At 40.5% G+C, this 18,877-nt stretch overlaps 1 protein-coding gene across 1 annotated transcript; it reads left to right on the forward strand.

Annotated features, from left to right (window-relative positions):
- Positions 1-1,661: 1,661 nt before the first annotated feature.
- Positions 1,662-18,393, forward strand: LOC124291778 (AP-4 complex accessory subunit Tepsin-like). Its single transcript, XM_046728850.1, has 12 exons — positions 1,662-1,739; positions 2,069-2,141; positions 3,209-3,300; positions 4,778-4,871; positions 5,448-5,515; positions 5,932-6,022; positions 6,307-6,375; positions 10,339-10,539; positions 11,365-11,485; positions 13,076-13,271; positions 14,855-14,989; positions 15,176-18,393. Exons 1-12 carry the CDS (start codon positions 1,683-1,685, stop codon positions 15,404-15,406), a joined length of 1,428 nt encoding a protein of 475 aa, XP_046584806.1. The 5' UTR covers positions 1,662-1,682; the 3' UTR covers positions 15,407-18,393.
- The last annotated feature ends 484 nt before the right edge of the window (positions 18,394-18,877 follow it).

The following is an 18,877-nucleotide window of genomic DNA, read 5'->3' on the forward strand; positions in this document are numbered from 1 at the left end:
ATATATATTTCGATAGTATTGAGGGCTTGCCCAGCCGTTGTAGCAGCAATCATGTGTAAGCCCGGGCTTTGTTTTTATAATGGTAGGTCATGGGCGGATCCAGGATTTGTGAAAGGAGGGGGGTCAGATCGAACCCCCTGGACCCCCACCCCCTTGGCTCCGCCAACGCAAAAAAAAATCCTCAATGTGATATCTAAGTCGATCATTTTCAAACGGGGGTCCGTACCTCCAACCCCACCTCTGGATCCGCAAATGTAGCTACGTACACCCCTGGAAAACACCGTCTCCCGAGTCAGGGCCGGATACAGCATTTAGGGGACCCGTGCACACTCTTGAGAAGGGGGTGGGGGTGTCACACTTAATTTTCGCAAGAGTTTCAATGTTCATTTAATTAATAAACTTTTAGGACAAAAGGTGGATGCGCACCCCTGCACTCACAAACCCACAACCACCAATCTGACATTCAAACACGTGCAAGATAGCTGATCCTTGCCAAGGGACGCAACTCTGTTCAATGACTATAGTATCGCCTTCAATATCACCTCCGCGATCTGATGGATGGAGCGACTGCCAAGAGAACGATCTCTGGTCATACCTAGACATTTAAATGATGTGTTTTTTACTTTGCTTGGCCCTCGGTTAATTGCGGAATTATATCTTAGTGGGATAGCTATAGTACTGTAAAAGCAGTCTTAGCCCGGACCAGCACAGGTAGACACACGCACGTACGAACGTACGCACACACATCCATACGCGCATGCCCGTTACTATATTAGTGCATGCACCTTGAGCGCAACGAAAACCACGTGGCACCTGACCTCGTCCACTGGGCCACCCGTGTCCCATGAACGCATGAGGTTGATGTGGTTTAAAACTGGGTAACCCTGTACTATACACAACCCACACCAAGCGCAATCACATCGAGAAGATAAGAAACAGGGGGGCTGATTATCAGCTTATCTTCCCTGTAGTATATTCTGTACCATAAACAGGATTATAGGCACCACCTTCTTTAACCCGTCCAAGACGTCATAGGAGCCCGTGTAAGTCATCGCGAGATCAAGTTACCGTAACCCATAGGGTATATCGGACAATGCCATACGTACAACATATAGGCTAATGACGGGTGGATAATAACAGGTCAAACACCTACCCCCTGTCACGCCCCAGTTGGCGTATCCCAGATAGCAATTTGTCCGTTCGGCCAATGTTGGCCCAACGAACATTGCTATCAGGGATATAGTCGCCCTTTCGGCTCAGATATATACAAGGATATGAAGTTGTCATATTTGATCAAAACATTTGGACTCTGAAATTCTGGAAATCTCCATGTTACCATTACATTACCGAATGTTTCGAAATCTCACGCTTTTAAAAATCCCACACAAACATTTCAATTTATATGGATTAGAGATTGGACACATCTAGATTATGGATTTTGTGAACATCTCTACCCACCGATGCCATAATCAGACGAATATTTTGTCCATGAAATATAAGATGGTATATATACACGATAAAAAAATATGGTGACATCTGTTAAGGTGATTGTAGAAGCATTTGAAGATGTTTTCGCATCACTTTTGCTTTTGTTTGGCTTTGTCCGGTTTCGAAACTATTTTGTCCGGATTTTACACCTGACGAACTTTACTATCTCCAAACGCAAAAGAAGAGTACCTGCAATGAACAGTCCAGAATCAGTTAACCTGGTTTCTCAGCGAATTTCATTTGTTAATAAGGTTTGAATAAATGGGAAATGAACTTGTTTCACATAAAAGTGCCGTGGTATAATTAGATTGTGTTAAACAGAATAATTAAGTTGAGGTAAGACTGTTATAAATAATGTGGCGACGCTGAGTGCTTTACAATGACAGCTGACAGAATTGTACGATGGATAATACACAAATAATTTGTCATTTATTATTCTGAGGGAAGTGAATATGTATTCCCCGACAACGTACTGTCATGAGAGACGTGTTAAAACTGATATCCCCGAAAATATGTTATTTTTTAATAACACGGAACATGAAAAGATTTCATGACGTTTCAACTATTTTGTATGTTTCAGATCAGCACTCTGCTGAAGGCTACATCTGACGATGACAAGCCGATACCAGGATATCTGTATAAGGAGATCAGTGGTAGGCATGGTTTGATATTTTTGCTGTTTTTATGTCACCTTTAGGTCACCTTTCATTTAGGAACACAAGGTCAACCTCTTTATCATGTTTATAGTCAGATATTTTGCACCAATGTGAATCCTCAGCATGCAGATCTTTGGACACTTTAATTGGAGGCTGTGTCAGATGAACCTTGAGTCAACTTTACACACCTGATCAAATGTGAAATCACCAAAATGTGTTCTTGAGCCAGTTACATGTCAGAATTCAAAAGATTGATATTCACATTTCATTTAACGATCCCCCCCTTGACATGGACAGTTTGAACTTAGAAAAAAATAAAAGCAAAAAAAGAAGGAAAAAAGACTCCAACAGAATGCATATATACTATTGATAGTACACCTTTTTAGGTTTAGATGCCAAAACAAGAATATGTGCAACATATTAGCAGCAATGTCATAGCAAACTATATTCTTCACACTCAAAGTACCCCTGTGGTATACATTTTCAAGAAATGTATGTCTGAATGTTATGCACAGTCTTACTGAGAATTCAAAAGTTTGCTGCTGATCACCTCTTCAAGTTATGATAAGACAGTAGAACCTGATTATTTGTCTTCTTATTTATATCAACATGGTGGGTGGTCATGATGATGGTTTCCTCTTGACATGCTGGAACTTTTATCCATGTGACACAAATGATATCTAGGAGTGAGTTAAGTAACTGATCACAACACTGTATGTTATAGAGAGGGAACAACTAAGTTGTAAAACAGAAGTGATATTGAAAGAGAGGGTACAATTGGGTAAAGCTAATATATAGTTATGGTTTCAAGTGAAAAGCTATTTGACAACAGTAAGCAGTCAATGTAAGAGTCTTCACATGCTTTCCAATGTGTTCATGGTGGTGGGGTAGCCTAATGGTTAAAGCGCCCTGGGTTCGAGTTCCGACATGGGTACAGTGTGAGAAGCCCATTTCTGGTGTCCCATGTCGTCATATTGCTGGAATAATGCTAAAAGTAGCATAAAGCTCTCTCACTCACTCTAATGTGTCCAGGGGTTGTACTCAATGTTTGTGCTTCATGTCAGGGATCAGCCATGAGTCTATGGGCTACTGTGAGAGTCTGCTGGAGTACCTGGTCGACCGGCTGGAGAAGAATTCCTACCATGTGAAACTGAAGGTAATCCTCAGTATATTGTACAATGCTAATTACAATTCCATGCCTGCTGGAGACTGCTCATTGTTTGTGTTGGTCTGAAGATAACAGGTTTGAATTGACAAGTGACACTTTCATCAGATTGTTTCATCACAATTTTAAATAATTTAAATAGTATGTTTTTTTAGGTCATAGTACGTGGGTTATCCATTCAGCAATACCACTACAATTCACTGTGCAGAGTTGCATCCCTTGAGCAAACCAAAATCTGTTGTGTGTTCGAATTCCACTATACTCACTCACTTATTTTAGGATAAGAGGAAAAGTCCAGTGACATGATAAGCCTACATATGCAGATTGAATATTTCTCGCAGAGTAAGACAACCTGAGCCGAAATAACTTATGGGTTATCAGCTATGGTCGGTGTTTAAACCAAACTCACTCACTCTTTAGTTCACCTGATTCGAATAAATTAAGTTTTTTGGTTGTCTAATTTGTTAATGATATATCTCTCACTGACATCACATTGTTTAATCTTTTCCTTTCACATCGGGGAGGTGGGGTATCCTGGTAGTTAAAGCGTCACACTGAAGACCCGGGCTTGATTCTCCACATGAGTACAATGTGTGGTAAAACCCATTTTCTGGTGTCCCCGCTGTGATATTGCTGTAATATTGCTAAAAGCGACGTACAACTATACTCACTCACTCCTTTCACACCAAAAGACATACAAATGACCATATAAGTATATCTTCATTCTTCTTTACCCCTTCTGTTATGTTTGTTGTTGTTTTTGTTTAACATTTAATGCTGCCCTCAGCAATATTCCAGCTAAGTAAAGGCGGTCTGTAAATAATTGTATCCGTAGACCCATTAGCATCATCTCAAGTCCAGTTATTATGCTGAAAATAGTTTTCCAGTCAAATTAGATACTGGCATCAGTTCCCAAATGATTCTGAAGTTGTGAACATGGTGCATGGGTATTAATCATAACTTAGTACTGAACGTTTGTTTGTGATTCCTTGATATTTCATTATTTTACCCAACACTAAGGATTATTGGACAACTAGTGGAAAGATCCTGTCAATAAATTTATATATGTATATTTGTATACATGAGTTCCGTGGCAATTTATAATGCTGTTCATGAGACAACTGCTCATGCTGTAGATTACTGGATTATCTGGTTCCGACTCAGTTATCCTTATAGCTGAAATACTACTGAGTGCCATGTAAAACTAAACTCACTCACTCATGAGGCAACACCTGCAAACAATCAAATTCAGAACCCACCAGGACAATAACAATATATCTGCAGAATTGATATTTGCTACATAGATGATCAAGGATTATCAAGGTCCACTTTCAAACACTGTTCTCAGATCTTCAGTAAGAGCTAAATGAAGAACCCCCCAAAATTGTATGACAAATATAACATATACACAGGTTATTACACAGGTGTGTTATATGTACTCAGGGTGAAGGTCATGAATCTTCTGTAGGTGCTGAAGGTGATGAGGTACACAGTAGACAATGGCCACCCCAACTTTAAGGCAGGTCTGATGAGATCAGCTCGGGGCGTGAGAGCTGCCACAAGTGAGTACACAGGGTACCAGGGATAATTATTGTGGAGGTTGATAATATGCCTTGTTTCGATCACCTTTACTGTCATGTGTGTTTGAGCTAAAAATTACATTTTGATGACATATAAGACTGACACTTTGTATGAATGAATTTCAATGAAAACACTGCTTACATAATGTGATCCAATTCAAATATGGCTGTTGCAGTAGCCATATTGACATTGAAATACAATGTACCATTTTACTCTTTTAGCATGTTTATCAGTCATTTTTTATTGTGAAATGTATTATTCACTATTTTGTAAATATGTCATATGCCTTATATTTATGATATTAATAAATGTTCTATCTTTCCATATTTTAACTTTTGAGGCAGTGTATAACTTGTATATGTACCAAATGTTGGCTGTACAGTCTCAGGCCTGAAGCGGTGGATATTTGTGATGTAATAAATCTGTAGAGAACAGATATAATGGTACATAATCATATGTATACAAAGCTGGCTCACAGAAGAAAACGATATAAGACATTATGAATGTTGATCCCATCTGTAAAACTTGTCAACATGCCAGTATTCTAATTGTTTCAGAATATGGTGGACCACCCGATCCACTGCATGGCAATATACCTTACATCATGGTCAGGAAAGTAGCTCAGGTGGGTATTTTACCTCGTCCTATGACAGTGAGTGAGAGACAGGTTTAACTGGGTGTCTGGGTGTACTGTCAGCAATCATTCATGTTATTGGATACAATGACATAATCAGCCTGATGTAAAATGATCCAGGTTCTATCTGTTCAGACATGACAGCCATTGTGCCATAGGATCCCCAGTTTTCACTCATCTTGAGCATGATGTACTATTGGTATACCCTGTACTTCTCACATAGGTTCTACAATTTGTGTAATTCCTGTAAATATAAAGACACCATGATTGACCAAACTTGTGGGCTAAAAATCATGATAGATGGTTTTAGTCATAATCTTTCTGATTTTAGTTTTATATTTGTAGACCAGGTGTCTTTTAATTTATAGTAGTAACCATGGTTACTTGTCTGTGCATTTCCCCAACAGGAACTTTGTGAAGTTTTGTTTGAGGTGGAGGAATCAACCAACCCAAGAACAGGGGAGACAACTCCAGCAAGACCACCTCCCAAGGCTATGAGTATGACTTTGTCATGCTTCTAAAGTTCTAAACCTATACATTTTAAAATGGTGTAAATCTGAAATATTACACGTTTAAGTTTATAAGAATTAGTTTTATAATCCAGATAAAATGTATAAAGAGAAAGAATCAGTATCGATAAATCCTGTGTAATGATGTTGCTATCAATTCATTATAGGTGGAAATTATTTACTTTGGTTGTTGTTGGAAAAATGGGCCATAACTCTCCGAGTTATGATATGTCTGTTCAAGCAGGTTTGTACAGTAATACTCTTTGGTTGCAGTGGGACTAGGACCTTCATCCAATTCAGGCAAAATGGAAGGGTTTGGGAACTCCCCAAGGAATGAACAAAGTAAGATTAAGATATTGGTTTTGTTTTAAACTAACAGAGTTAACGCTTATACAGCAAGATATATGAAGTTCTGATGTACTTTACTTATTAAAATTAACACATTTGAACAAAGCCTGAGAAAGCTATAGTTAAATATTTTTGCACGATGTGAAATGGTGGAATTTTGGAAATATTTTTCAGCTAACTGAATATTTGGTAATTACAATGCAACATTGTAATAACATAGTCTTGAGTTTGAATCCTCATTCACAGTGTCATACCTGGATATAAGTCACTGGTTACTGGTCTATAGTCAAAACTAACTGTTTGTTTTCAACATGTTTCATTATAGTATCCCATCGGAATAATTCCTTCACTTAAGTTGACTTTAATGAATAGACTGCATCATGAGTAACAAACTGGATATTGTAAATATGATGAAAGTTCAGTTTCCAATGATTAAAGTGATGCTGTATATTTTGTAATCATTTTCAAAGCTATTGCATGGAAAGTGAGAAACACAACAGGTATGGATTTCAATGAGGGCCTCTTTGTCTCTTCTATAAATGTGGTTCTACTGCTTTTGTCTTTGTCAAATATATATGCATGGCCAGGAGGTGGCAGCTTCTGTTTTGTGAAGTATTTGTTGGGTCCTCTCAGACTATATTTTATGGAGACATTAACAAGTGGGGAAATTGTTACTTTCTGGAAAATCATATGCATATTATTAATTTATTATATTTGTTTTCAATTCAAGAATTTCAGTTTACACCAATTGGGTTACGAATTTTACAGAATTTTAATACCACTGACTACATATTTTATAGTGTTTAATGCACGCCTTTACATCCAGCGAAGCCTGTGATGATGATATAGCAAGCATCGCTAAGTGTTGCTGTACCTGTATATTCTAGCAGTAGTATAAGGCGGGGGCGATGGGGTAGCATAGTGGTTAAAGCATTGGCTCATCATCCTGAAGACCTGGGTTCGAATCCCCACATAAGTACAATGTATGAAGCCCATTTCTGGTGTCCCCCACCGTGATATTGCTGGAATGTTGCTAAAAGCCTGTAACACCATACTCACTCACTCACTCACTGTAGTTAAAGGCTAGTGGACACTGTTCACCTGGTTTGGATCCCCAGCAAGCTGGGCTTGTGGATTGGGTAGTCCGACTTGGTGACTTGGTTCAAAGGTCCTATTATACATGGCCATCATGGATCTGTACTGGTAATACTATAGTGGTAATGTTGCAGAGTGGTGCAGTATTAACCCTCTGTCATGGTATTGCCTAACTGCATCAGGTGGTCTGATCATGGATCTGTACTGGTAATACTATAGTGGTAATGTTGCAGAGTGGTGCAGTATTAACCCTCTGTCATGGTCAGGTGGTCTGATCATGGATCTAACTGCATCAGGTGGTCTGATCATGGATCTGTACTGGTAATACTATAGTGGTAATGTTGCAGAGTGGTGCAGTATTAACCCTCTGTCATGGTATCATGCCTAACTGCATCAGGTGGTCTGATCATGGATCTGTACTGGTAATACTATAGTGGTAATGTTGCAGTGTGGTGCAGTATTAACCCTCTGTCATGGTATCACCTAACTGCATCAGGTGGTCTGATCATGGATCTGTACTGGTAATACTATAGTGGTAATGTTGCAGTGTGGTGCAGGTGGTATCACAGTATTAACCCTCTGTCATGGTATCTCTGTCATGGTATCACCTAACTGCATCAGGTGGTCTGATCATGGATCTGTACTAGTAATACTATAGTGGTAATGTTGCAGTGTGGTGCAGTATTAACCCTCTGTCATGGTATCACCTAACTGCATCAGGTGGTCTGATCATGGATCTGTACTAGTAATACTATAGTGGTAATGTTGCAGCGTGGTGCAGTATTAACCCTCTGTCATGGTATCACCAAACTGCATCAGGTGGTCTGATCATGGATCTGTACTGGTAATATACTAGCCACATAAAGAAACTGTGCATTGTCAAAATATTATCCCAGTTGATAAGTACGATAACAATGTCAAAGGTGCATATAAACTTTAATGGAGGGATCATGAGACCATAACAAGTTGGGAGAATTTCAATTGAAAAGTCAATCACAATGACGTCACGAGTCCACAAGCGGGACAGGGGTCAAACGACCATGTCACAAGCTCAATAACGGGTATGTCCACCATCGGCATTGAGAACAGCAGTGCATCGACGACGCATAGAGCCTATCAAATGTGCAAGGAAGGCTTGTGGGATGTCACGCCAGATTCTCTCAAGTTCTGTTGCAAGGTCAAGGACGTTATCTGGCGGATGAGGAAGACGGCGTAGAAGTCGATCCATCTCGTCCCAAACATGCTGTATCGGGGAGAGATCCGGTGAATTTGCAGGCCAAGGCGGTAAGTCAACGTTGTGGTGTTGCAAGAAATCCATAGCAACCCTTGCCGTATGAGGGCGGGCATTGTCCTGTTGGAATGTTAACCCAGGGCCATGACGTTGCAGAAAAGGAATTGCCACAGGTCGAAGAATCTGATCCCTGTAGCCCACACCAGTTAAGTTGCCCTGAACAATCACCAAAGGAGTTCTTTGGCGTGCTGTTATTGCACCCCAAATCATCACGGAACCACTACCAAAGCAATTCCTCTCCAAGACACAGGCCTGTGCATAACGTTCTCCCACGCGTCTATAGGCACGTTGACGTCCATCACTATGGGAAATGTTAAACCTGGGCTCATCTGTAGAAACAACATTTCTCCACCAAAACAAGGGTCTGGCGGACATGATTTCGCACCACATTCGGGCGAGCTTGTCGATGACGCTGTGTCAGGATAGGCGTATGGCGGGACGTCGTGGTCTGATCCCGTGATGACGTAAACGTTGTCGAACTGTGTTGGGGTGAATACGGCAAAGTCCTGGGATGGTTTTGGGCAGTCATCACTGCAGTCTGAAACCTGTGGCGAAGATGGGTCACCCTTATCCATATGTCCTGTCTTGGCGTTGTTACACGTGGACGTCCAGAACGTGGCCGATCGATGACGTCATTTGTGTTCTGGTAGCGTCTCACCAGTGCAGAAATTGTGTTCCGGTGGCAGTGGAAATGTGCAGCCACTTGTCGTTGAGACATTCCCCCACGGACCACCCCAATGGCCTCATGAATTTGTGCAGACGTGAGCTTTGGCATGCTATGCGTTTCAATAGCCGTTTAATTTTTTGAACAATCGCAAGGGCAGGGGATGAGCTTTCCAAAGTGACAGTATTGTGTGGCATTCATTTGCTCTGTTTCTCTTTCCCGGAATGCACGTGCAACAACGTATTGCACGTCTCAAGGACGAACCCACTGACGTCACGGAACGTGGCACACGCATGCATGTTGGATACATGTCACTAATCTCTGAGTTTAAATCCTTATGTGTCTACACAGGTTTGATAAATTTAGATTTTAAATGTTTGTATGCACAGTTTCTTTATGTGCCTAGTATACTATAGCGGTAATGTTGCAGAGTGGTGCAGTATTAACCCTCTGTCATGGTATCACCTAACTGCATCAGGCGGTCTGACTTAGAGACTTGCTTCATCATGTTCATCACCAGCTCATAATATCAGTCACTGGTCCAAACTGATGTGATGTTGCTGAATGGTTGTTTGCAGATTTACACACAAACATACACCCCCAAAATACAGTCACATGTCACTATAAATGAGACCTGTGAAAATCTGGGTTAGAATTGGTCTTCAATAACCCATGCTTGTCGTAAGAGGCGACTAATGGGATCAGGTGGTCAGACTCGCCGACTTGGTTGGCACATGTCATTGTATCCCAATTACGTAGATCGATGCTCATGATGTTGATCACTGTATTGTCTGGTCCAGATTCGATTGTTTACAGACTGTTGCCATATAGCTGCAATATTGCTGAGTGCAGCTTTAAACAACAACCCAACCAACCAACCTTATGAATGATGTATAATTTTGCTTAGAATCCCTGGGTGACACAATCATCAATGGCATCAGCAAGATAGCTGAGAAGATGGCGGAGACAGATTCAGATCGACAGAGGGCAGTACTTGCCAGTCTGGATGGAGGCAGTGGGCAGTACCAGCCTCCAGTCATCATCAGCCTGGAGCCAATCACAACAGACGACACAGTACCTCAACCAATCATATCACCTGTAAGGAAAAGTAAGTCTGACTTCAAAAGTACCATTGTTACCATATTTTTCATAATTTGCACCCAGGTCCAGTAAATGCTGCCTGAACAACTTCCAGACTGTGAATAATCTTTACAAGTTGCCCTGAACAAGACTGAACAATAACATGACAGTTCATATTCTCTTGTGTGTATTACAGACTTCTGCTTCCATAAATGGTAGCATGGAAGGGATGCATAACTCTTATGGAAACGGTTTTACTATTATCGACATCACATGGTGTCTGACAATAAATCTACTGTTTATGGGTTTATAAGTGCCCCCATTTGTCAATTGAAGCTATAGAAGACAATTTTTTTACTCAAATTCCAGGTATTTCTTAGGTGTGGGGATGTGTTAATTAGTTTGTGAAATTCCGAAAATATGGTATCTTAAAACCATTTTACAGATCATTTATAAACAATTTACCATGAAAACTGTACAACTGTTTCAACACAGGCATATTATGTTGCAATAATTCCAAGTTTTGTTCATGAGACAATAAAGGTGTGACTGGCTGTGCAGTTATCAGATTGTACCCTCGCAGTGAAAGAGTAAAGTAAATCAGGGATGTTATGTCAAGGGCTTATCTGGACTAAGAGCAGGAATATGTTTGAATGTGGCTGCATAGTTATGTCCCTTGTATGTATTGATTAGTTCCTGTCTGTAATCTCAGGGCTCCAGGTTTACCAGGTCGTATGGTGTATATTTCATTGTGTCAAATGTTGTATTTGGTTTTGATTCAAGTTCATTTGATTATTATCTTTAATATGTGTATACAACACAGAAAGATAAGACTACTACTATATCTCTCCAGCACCCCCCAAGCATGTCCCAGGGAAAGCAGGAGGGGGTTGGGATGATGACCCACCCACACCATCACGGGGCTCTGACAAGAAACACTCTAACAGTGGAGGCAGCTCCGATCTAGCTGACAGGTTAGTCATAACATTATCTTCCCCTGGTGTATGTGTACAGGTGACATGCTTGTGATGCACAGATAATGCACAGGTAACACACAGGAGCTGCACAGGTAACATACAGATAATGCACAGGTAACACAGGAGCTGCACAGGTAACATACAGATAAATAGAGGTAAGACAGATAATACACAGGAGCTGCACAGGTAACATACAGATAATGCACAGGTAACACAGGAGCTGCACAGGTAACATACAGATAAATAGAGGTAAGACAGATAATACACAGTTAACACACAGGAGCTGCACAGGTAAGATACAGATAATGCACAGGTAACACAGGAGCTGCACAGGTAACATATAGATAAATACAGGTAAGACACAGATAATGCACAGGTAACACACAGGAGCTGCACAGGTAACATACAGATAATGCACAGGTAACACAGGAGCTGCACAGGTAACATATAGATAAATACAGGTAAGACACAGATAATGCACAGGTAACACACAGGAGCTGCACAGGTAACATACAGATAATGCACAGGTAACACACAGGAGCTGCACAGGTAACATACAGATAATGCACAGGCAACAGGAGCTGCACAGGTAACATACAGATAATGCACAGGTAACACAGGAGCTGCACAGGTAACATACAGATAAATAAAGGTAAGACAGATAATGCACAGTTAACACAGGAGCTGCACAGGTAACATACATGTAACACACAGGTAACATACATATAACATACATATAACATACAGGTAATCCACAGTTGATGCATAGGTAATCAATATGTGTTGTTATGAAATATCTGATTTCTGTGGCTACAGTGCTTCTTTGAATCAGCCAGATATAACTGATGTTTCCTTTAATGTAAACCATGAGGTGACATGAATCCAGTCTTCATTACATTGTGGGGATCACACAACAGAATAATACTGGCCATCACATGGTCACAGTAACAGCTAAGTTTGAAGGTACTAAGATGAATTACCACTAATACAGATGCACTGAATCAGTGATAGCTCGGATGATTGTTCACTGCATGGATGCTTTGGTTCATACCACGATGTAGCTGTCACATTGCACGCATACCAGTTTCCACCAGCAAGTTAGGAGTACTGGGGGCTTTTTAAGTGGACATTAGCTGCCTCCAAATATTGTAAAGGGCATGGGCATCTCAGTCATGTGAGACGGTGCAACTCGCTGTGCAGAGTTATTTCCCTTGGCACACCTGAAACTCACTGTGCAGAGTTATTTCCCTTGGCACACCTGAAACTCACTGTGCAGAGTTATTTCCCTTGGCACACCTGACACCTCTGACCATTATGTTTCTTGGTTTCCCACCACCATACCCATGGTTGTAGGTTTCACCAAAGTGGTGAACACATACAACCCTCATCACTTCAGGCTTTGCTACCACATCAAGCTGACACACCATGGTGTATCTGGAGTACTGTTCTGTGCAGTGTTGAACCCACTCACTCAATCTCTTCATGTTTCATATTTCCAAATGATGAGATTACTGGTTGTTTATGAGATAAACTGCCTCTTGTTTTTCCAAAGTGACTGACTCTCTACAAAACTCTCTTCTGTTTTAGACTCGAGTCTGTGACGCTAGCCGATTGGAGCACAGAGGAAAACCTTGTGACATCCATCGTGGATGATCCAAGTCGTCTGCTCCTCTCCCAGTCCCAGTTGGCAGCATTCCAAAGACGATGTTCTGGGCTAAATTCTGAGAAGGTGCTGGATTTCATCATCCAGAGACTAACATCTGACCAGGAACCTGTTGTAATGGTAGGGGCTCAACATCAGTTGTACTGGCAAAGGGAATGTTGTGTGTTCAAAGTAATACTATAGTTTGGCATGAAATGCATGTGGACCCGTTTTTTTTGTAAATATCTCTTCAGCCAATGACCCAATCGATCTCAAACTGTGCAAGTGGATGTTTTGTCAGACAACCTAATCACATTGTAAATCATCGATTTTATGCATTTGTATTAAAGAATCTGTCTATGTAACTGTCAACAAAATAAACAGCAGAACGCAAACTGCTTGCAGAGGGAGAGAGCCAATGACCTGTAACAGCAGCAGTGTTGGGTCATAAAGGTCAACGTTAGTCAATGTAGGTCAGCTATGCACGTGACAGGTATGAAGAGGTGTTCATTCCTAGCAAATAGCCGGCGAATGACATCTCTGATGACCCTGATGTCAAAAGAATCTAACTTTGGATGCCTACCTTTTTTTTGCCAAAAATATTTCATGCCAAGAGCAAAAGTTGTACGTTTCATGTAATCCGACACCTTATAAATCGGTTTGCTACGTTTGCTCTTGCTACGTTTGCTCTCTTTTTAAAAAATAAAAACACATTTCTTATTAAACGTTTAGCATCATCTGAATAAGCTTTCATGATGACAGCTAGAAGTAGTCAATGTGAATGATCCAAACGGTCTATCACTGTGCAGTGCACAGGTAACTATCATGAACTGCACATGCATTTACCTTTATGACCCAACACTGCCGCTGTTACAGGTCATTGGCTCCCTCCCTCTGCAAGCAGTCTGCGGTGTGCTGTTTATTTTGTTGACAGTTACATAGACAGATTCTTTAATACAAATGCATAAAATCGGTGATTTACAATGTGATTAGGTTGTCTGACAAAACATCCACTTGCACAGTTTGAGATCGATTGGGTCATTGGATGAAGAGATATTTACAAAAAAACGGGTCCACATGCATTTCATGCCAAACTATAGTTGACTAGTTACTGCCAAAGTCATTTCCCCCCTTGTGACAATAGTTGTGACAAACAGTATTAGGATTTAGGATTATTTTAGCAGAACTATAATACAACTGAATATTTCTGAATATAACTATACATTTCTTTTATTACTTTATTAATTTAGATGTTGACAAAATATAATGATTGTTCAAAAGGAGAGATGAATTAAGAGCATAGCCACATTACGTTGCTTTATGAAAGTTGCTGGTATGTTTCAACCCTTGAAAAAGATTTTGCCAAATGATAGATTTTGCATATGTGACCTAATGTCTTTGGGACATTTTAATGATAAGTCAGGTTGTCTGTACTTTGATTTTGATGTCACCAACTAAAGGATTCTCAGGATAGTGAAGTTACATCACATACACAGCGTAGAGAAATACATGGAAATGTTTAGAGACCATCGCATATACTTAGTGTGAGGGATTATTGTGACATAATTAAGATCCAGTTTTAACAAAAAGAACACTACCAAACGCTAGCTTCCAGGATTATTTGCCTCAGCTGTACCTGTGTTTGCGTCAGCCTTCAGCTGTGCATCAAGATAATGGATTCTGGGATAACGATGCTTGACCTAGTTTTGTTCTTACTGTTTTAGAAAAGTATGCTTCTTCTTGAGACCTACTTGAGGTCAGACCTAGTCAACCTTGAATACTTGGTCTCCACCAGTGAACAAAGTCTACTGGCAGTCCATGGACACTGGACTGGCCCCCCTCGCTCCAAGGCCAGGAAGGTAGGTCAAGGTCCTTGTAAGATCAACTGACCATCCAGTTATTATAGTGGATCATGCTGATCCTTGTATCTTATAATTAAGACATATGAAGTAGAAAGTAATTACCTGTAATGAATTAGTAATTAAATATTAGCTATTTTTCAAATATAAGTTGTGTTTTGTGATGGTTAACTATTTTTTCCTTAGATAATCCGTATCCTTGAGAAACTGACCTCTCACACCAGCATCCTGCCCTTGAGCAATGGGCAAATCATCAACACAGACACAGATAAACTTGAAATCTCGCCATGTCCGCCAGACCCTACGGCATTAGAGGGAGGCAACTCTGATGACCTTGGGCTACTGTCAACTCCGCTGGTTTCTAATGACCTTGAAGTAACACAAGATGCCCTGGATAATACTGATAGCATATCATGACATAGGTCTCTATTTTTCCTGGAATCAAAATGAAATAATTACATTGATGAGACAGCTACTTTTGACACAAGAATAGGGACTTTATATCTGATATATCCTAGTTGTATGGTGGTGTTAAAGTGGTTGTTGGCACTGCAATTCATGGAATGTCTCCTAGTCAAGCCAGGACCTCCATTCATGTGTTTCAACATTTGTCAGATCATGATCCATGGTCTGTCAGGATGCTACTGTATTTGTGGGTTAAATCGATGTGGTATATTTCCAAGGACCTGTGTCACATTTGTCCTGATTGTGATCATCGGTCTGTCAACTCTACACCTGTGCTTATGGGTTCACCAAACAGGTAGACATCCAAGACCTGCATCACTTTTCCCCAACATTAAGTTATCATCCCATGACATAACAACTGACATACTGTTTATAGTGGATGTGATGCCCACTCTGTATCTTGCTTGACTTTTACCAGGGATACATAGGGATCAGTAGCTAAAACATTTGCTTTAAATGCTGGAATATTGCTATAAGTGGCGTAAAACAATACTCACTCACTCCCAGGGACACATGCCCTAATAACTTGAACAAGGACAGGCAACTTCCTTATGTAATCATGACAGTCTTGACTTTATGTCCGATGTGAAGAGCCATGTAGATAGGTTGACCTGGGCATGTTCTGAATGTGCTTACTTCATGTTGTATTATTCATTGTGAACAAGTCCACTCTACTCAACTTGACTGACAGGAAAGTTGCTGCTAAACTGTTATATACAAACCAGAATTGAATTCATCCATGACATCTCAAATCAAAAGGCATTGAAAAATAGTGCATGTTGTTTCCCTGTCTGCAGGGGTGAAACAAGTACTGGCTAGCATGGCTGGTTTTGGTTTGTTGATTAACACTGCACTCAGCAATATTACAACTCTATCGCAGCAACCTGTAAATAAACGAGTCTGGACCAGACAATCCGGTGATCAACAGCAGGAGCATTGATCTACGCAATTGGGATATGATGACATGTGTCAACCAAGTCAGTGATTCTGAACACCCGATCCTGTTAGTCGCCTCTTACGACAAGCATGGGTTACTGAAGATCAGTCTGGCCAGCATGGGGTCAGTATATTAGGCCTGAGTGGGGTATCCTTGTTAAAATATGATGTAGCTCAGTTGACTAGAACCATAAACCAGTATAAGTCCAGCCTACTGCCAGAAGCCAAACACACATGCAAGGACAGACATTGCTTTATGAGTGTAATAATCTCCAACTCACTTTCAAACATAATTCACTTCACCTCAAGTAAGAAACATCACAATTTATCATTCTTGGAGGTTGGAATCTTCGTAAAAGAAGTAGTTTTTCCAACTAGAACAAATTTTGGCGTGTTAGTGAAGAGATGGTTGTTACATTTTTCTGGAAAATATTTGTATTTGAATTTGTGTTAGCCTTTGCTGGACGACTTTTAATGTTCATGAATAATAATGAGATAGCTGATCACATGGTGGTAATTCCCTAAAACCTTTGTGATAGCTTCAGTATACTAAGTCAGTGTAAGGTACATTCAAACACTGCTGCTCTGTTGTAGGACACCATTTGATCATGTTGAGAACATTTTATGCTCATTAATATTTTGTAGACACTCTAATGTGTGCTGCATGTGTATTTAATGTAAAACATCATATCTAAGTGTTTAAATGAGATAGAGAACTTGTGTATTTGTGGGTACAGGTCCTGCTGTTCACAAAAACAAGCTTGGCTTCCTTGTCAATGTTACGCTACATTCCTACATCACCTGTCAGTACTAATAGATTCCTTGCATTAAAATAATAGTCAGTCTTAGGGAATAAGTGATGTTAAAGTAAAGTGAGCGGTGTCTTATGCATTGACTTTGAAGCATTGTGTACAGTAATGGCCACAAGGTTGTGTCACATGCTGCACGAGAAACATTGTCAATCTAATCGGTGGACTTTTGATCTGTAGAGGCGAAAACATACTGAAAACAAGAGTGACTCGACTATTGGTGCAGTTAAAATGGAAGCTGTGTGAACCCTTGCACTCAGACTTTAGTTTTGTTCCGAGTAATCGGGGCCAGATCTGCCAGTGGTCCTAGCACTCACAGAGTGTATCCATGTATTCAGAGATGATGTAGTACTGATGATGGCAAAGTTTTGCTTCACATTGTATTGTGTTCATGTACATCCCAGCACTACTCTAATTGATCCTCTGCCTGCTGGCTGGTGTCACCCATCATACTGACTCTCATCATTAGGTGGATATATATCGTGAGTGACTGAGGAGTCAGAACTGTTGTTTTGTTAGAGTTTGTTCATGGTTTGGCCTGACAAAGCTGTTTTCTTTTCTCTTGTTTAAATATGTTCGATTGCATGGCATCAGGAATCTTTGTGTTGTGGAAGAAGAACATAGTTGTCTCCAGTAGTGAAATCTGTAGCGGCCATTTTGCAGCAATTCATAAAAGTTCAGTAGAATGGGGCATGAACTGCACTTGACAAAACTATTAATAACCTTCCCCACATTCTCTGTAGAGACACAATACACAATGTACATAATGTAGTTTGTACATTCATATCCATATTGGATAGCCCTTACTTCAGAATCTTGAAAATAGAGAGCCCGTCACAGGGGTTTATCATGACGCAAACAGGGATCATAACATGAAACTCTTTAGCAAGAGTGTTGGTGGGATAGCATAGTGGTTAAAGTGTCCGATCTTCACACTGAAGACCCGGGTTCGATTCCCCACATGGGTACAATGTGTGAACCCAATTCTGGTGTCCCCCCGCCAAGATATTGCAGGAATATTGCTAAAAGCGGCGTAAAACTAAACCCACTCACTCACTTTGGCAGGAGGATGTTTTACCATCATGTCCTACATATCTGGATGTAAATGTTGTGTTATAGAGAAGCTTCTGTGTTTCTACTTTTAAAGTATTATATTGTCAACATTTATAATAAAGTGTATCTGTGATATTGCAATGTAAAGTCTTGTGTTGTTAATTGTCTGTTTATTACAAACAGTATGTGTTGAATTAATGTAGTTCAATGTATAATTGGGGTCGATGGGGTTCACGAGATAATGATAGAGTAGAAGAGGGGATCACCGAAATTTATCACTACTATATTTGGGGTTGGGCATAAATGTTACATGTATTGTCAGAGTGGGGGATCGCATGAAAACAAAGTACATAACATGAAACGGGATGGATGGGGCGCGGTGGGCTTTCTGAAGCTGGCTAAGGCCAGGCTAGTGATCCAGCGAGGTTGAGGTGTCGGATCGAGCCCACCTGTGACTGGGTGTAAAACCTTGGAGTCAACTTTGTGTGCAGACTCTTTCAGTGTTGTCACAACCCCTAGTGTACAGTACACAACCCTGTGCACTTAAAAGAACCCACCGAATCCGTTGGTATTTGACCAGATGGTGGCCACATGAATACGCGTGCAAACACCTATTTACTTGTGG

This window comes from Haliotis rubra, unplaced genomic scaffold (assembly GCF_003918875.1).
Source record: "Haliotis rubra isolate DU_JTF1 unplaced genomic scaffold, ASM391887v1 Scf5, whole genome shotgun sequence".
Lineage (NCBI taxonomy): Eukaryota > Metazoa > Mollusca > Gastropoda > Lepetellida > Haliotidae > Haliotis > Haliotis rubra.

Coding starts and splice junctions, on each gene's coding strand:
- LOC124291778 (XM_046728850.1), top strand. CDS start 1,683: ATGAACAGTCCAGAATCAGTTAACCTGGTTTCTCAGCGAATTTCATTT. Junction 6,376..10,338: donor CTCCCCAAGGAATGAACAAA/GTAAGATTAAGA, acceptor AATTTTGCTTAG/AATCCCTGGGTGACACAATC. Junction 10,540..11,364: donor CATATCACCTGTAAGGAAAA/GTAAGTCTGACT, acceptor ATATCTCTCCAG/CACCCCCCAAGCATGTCCCA.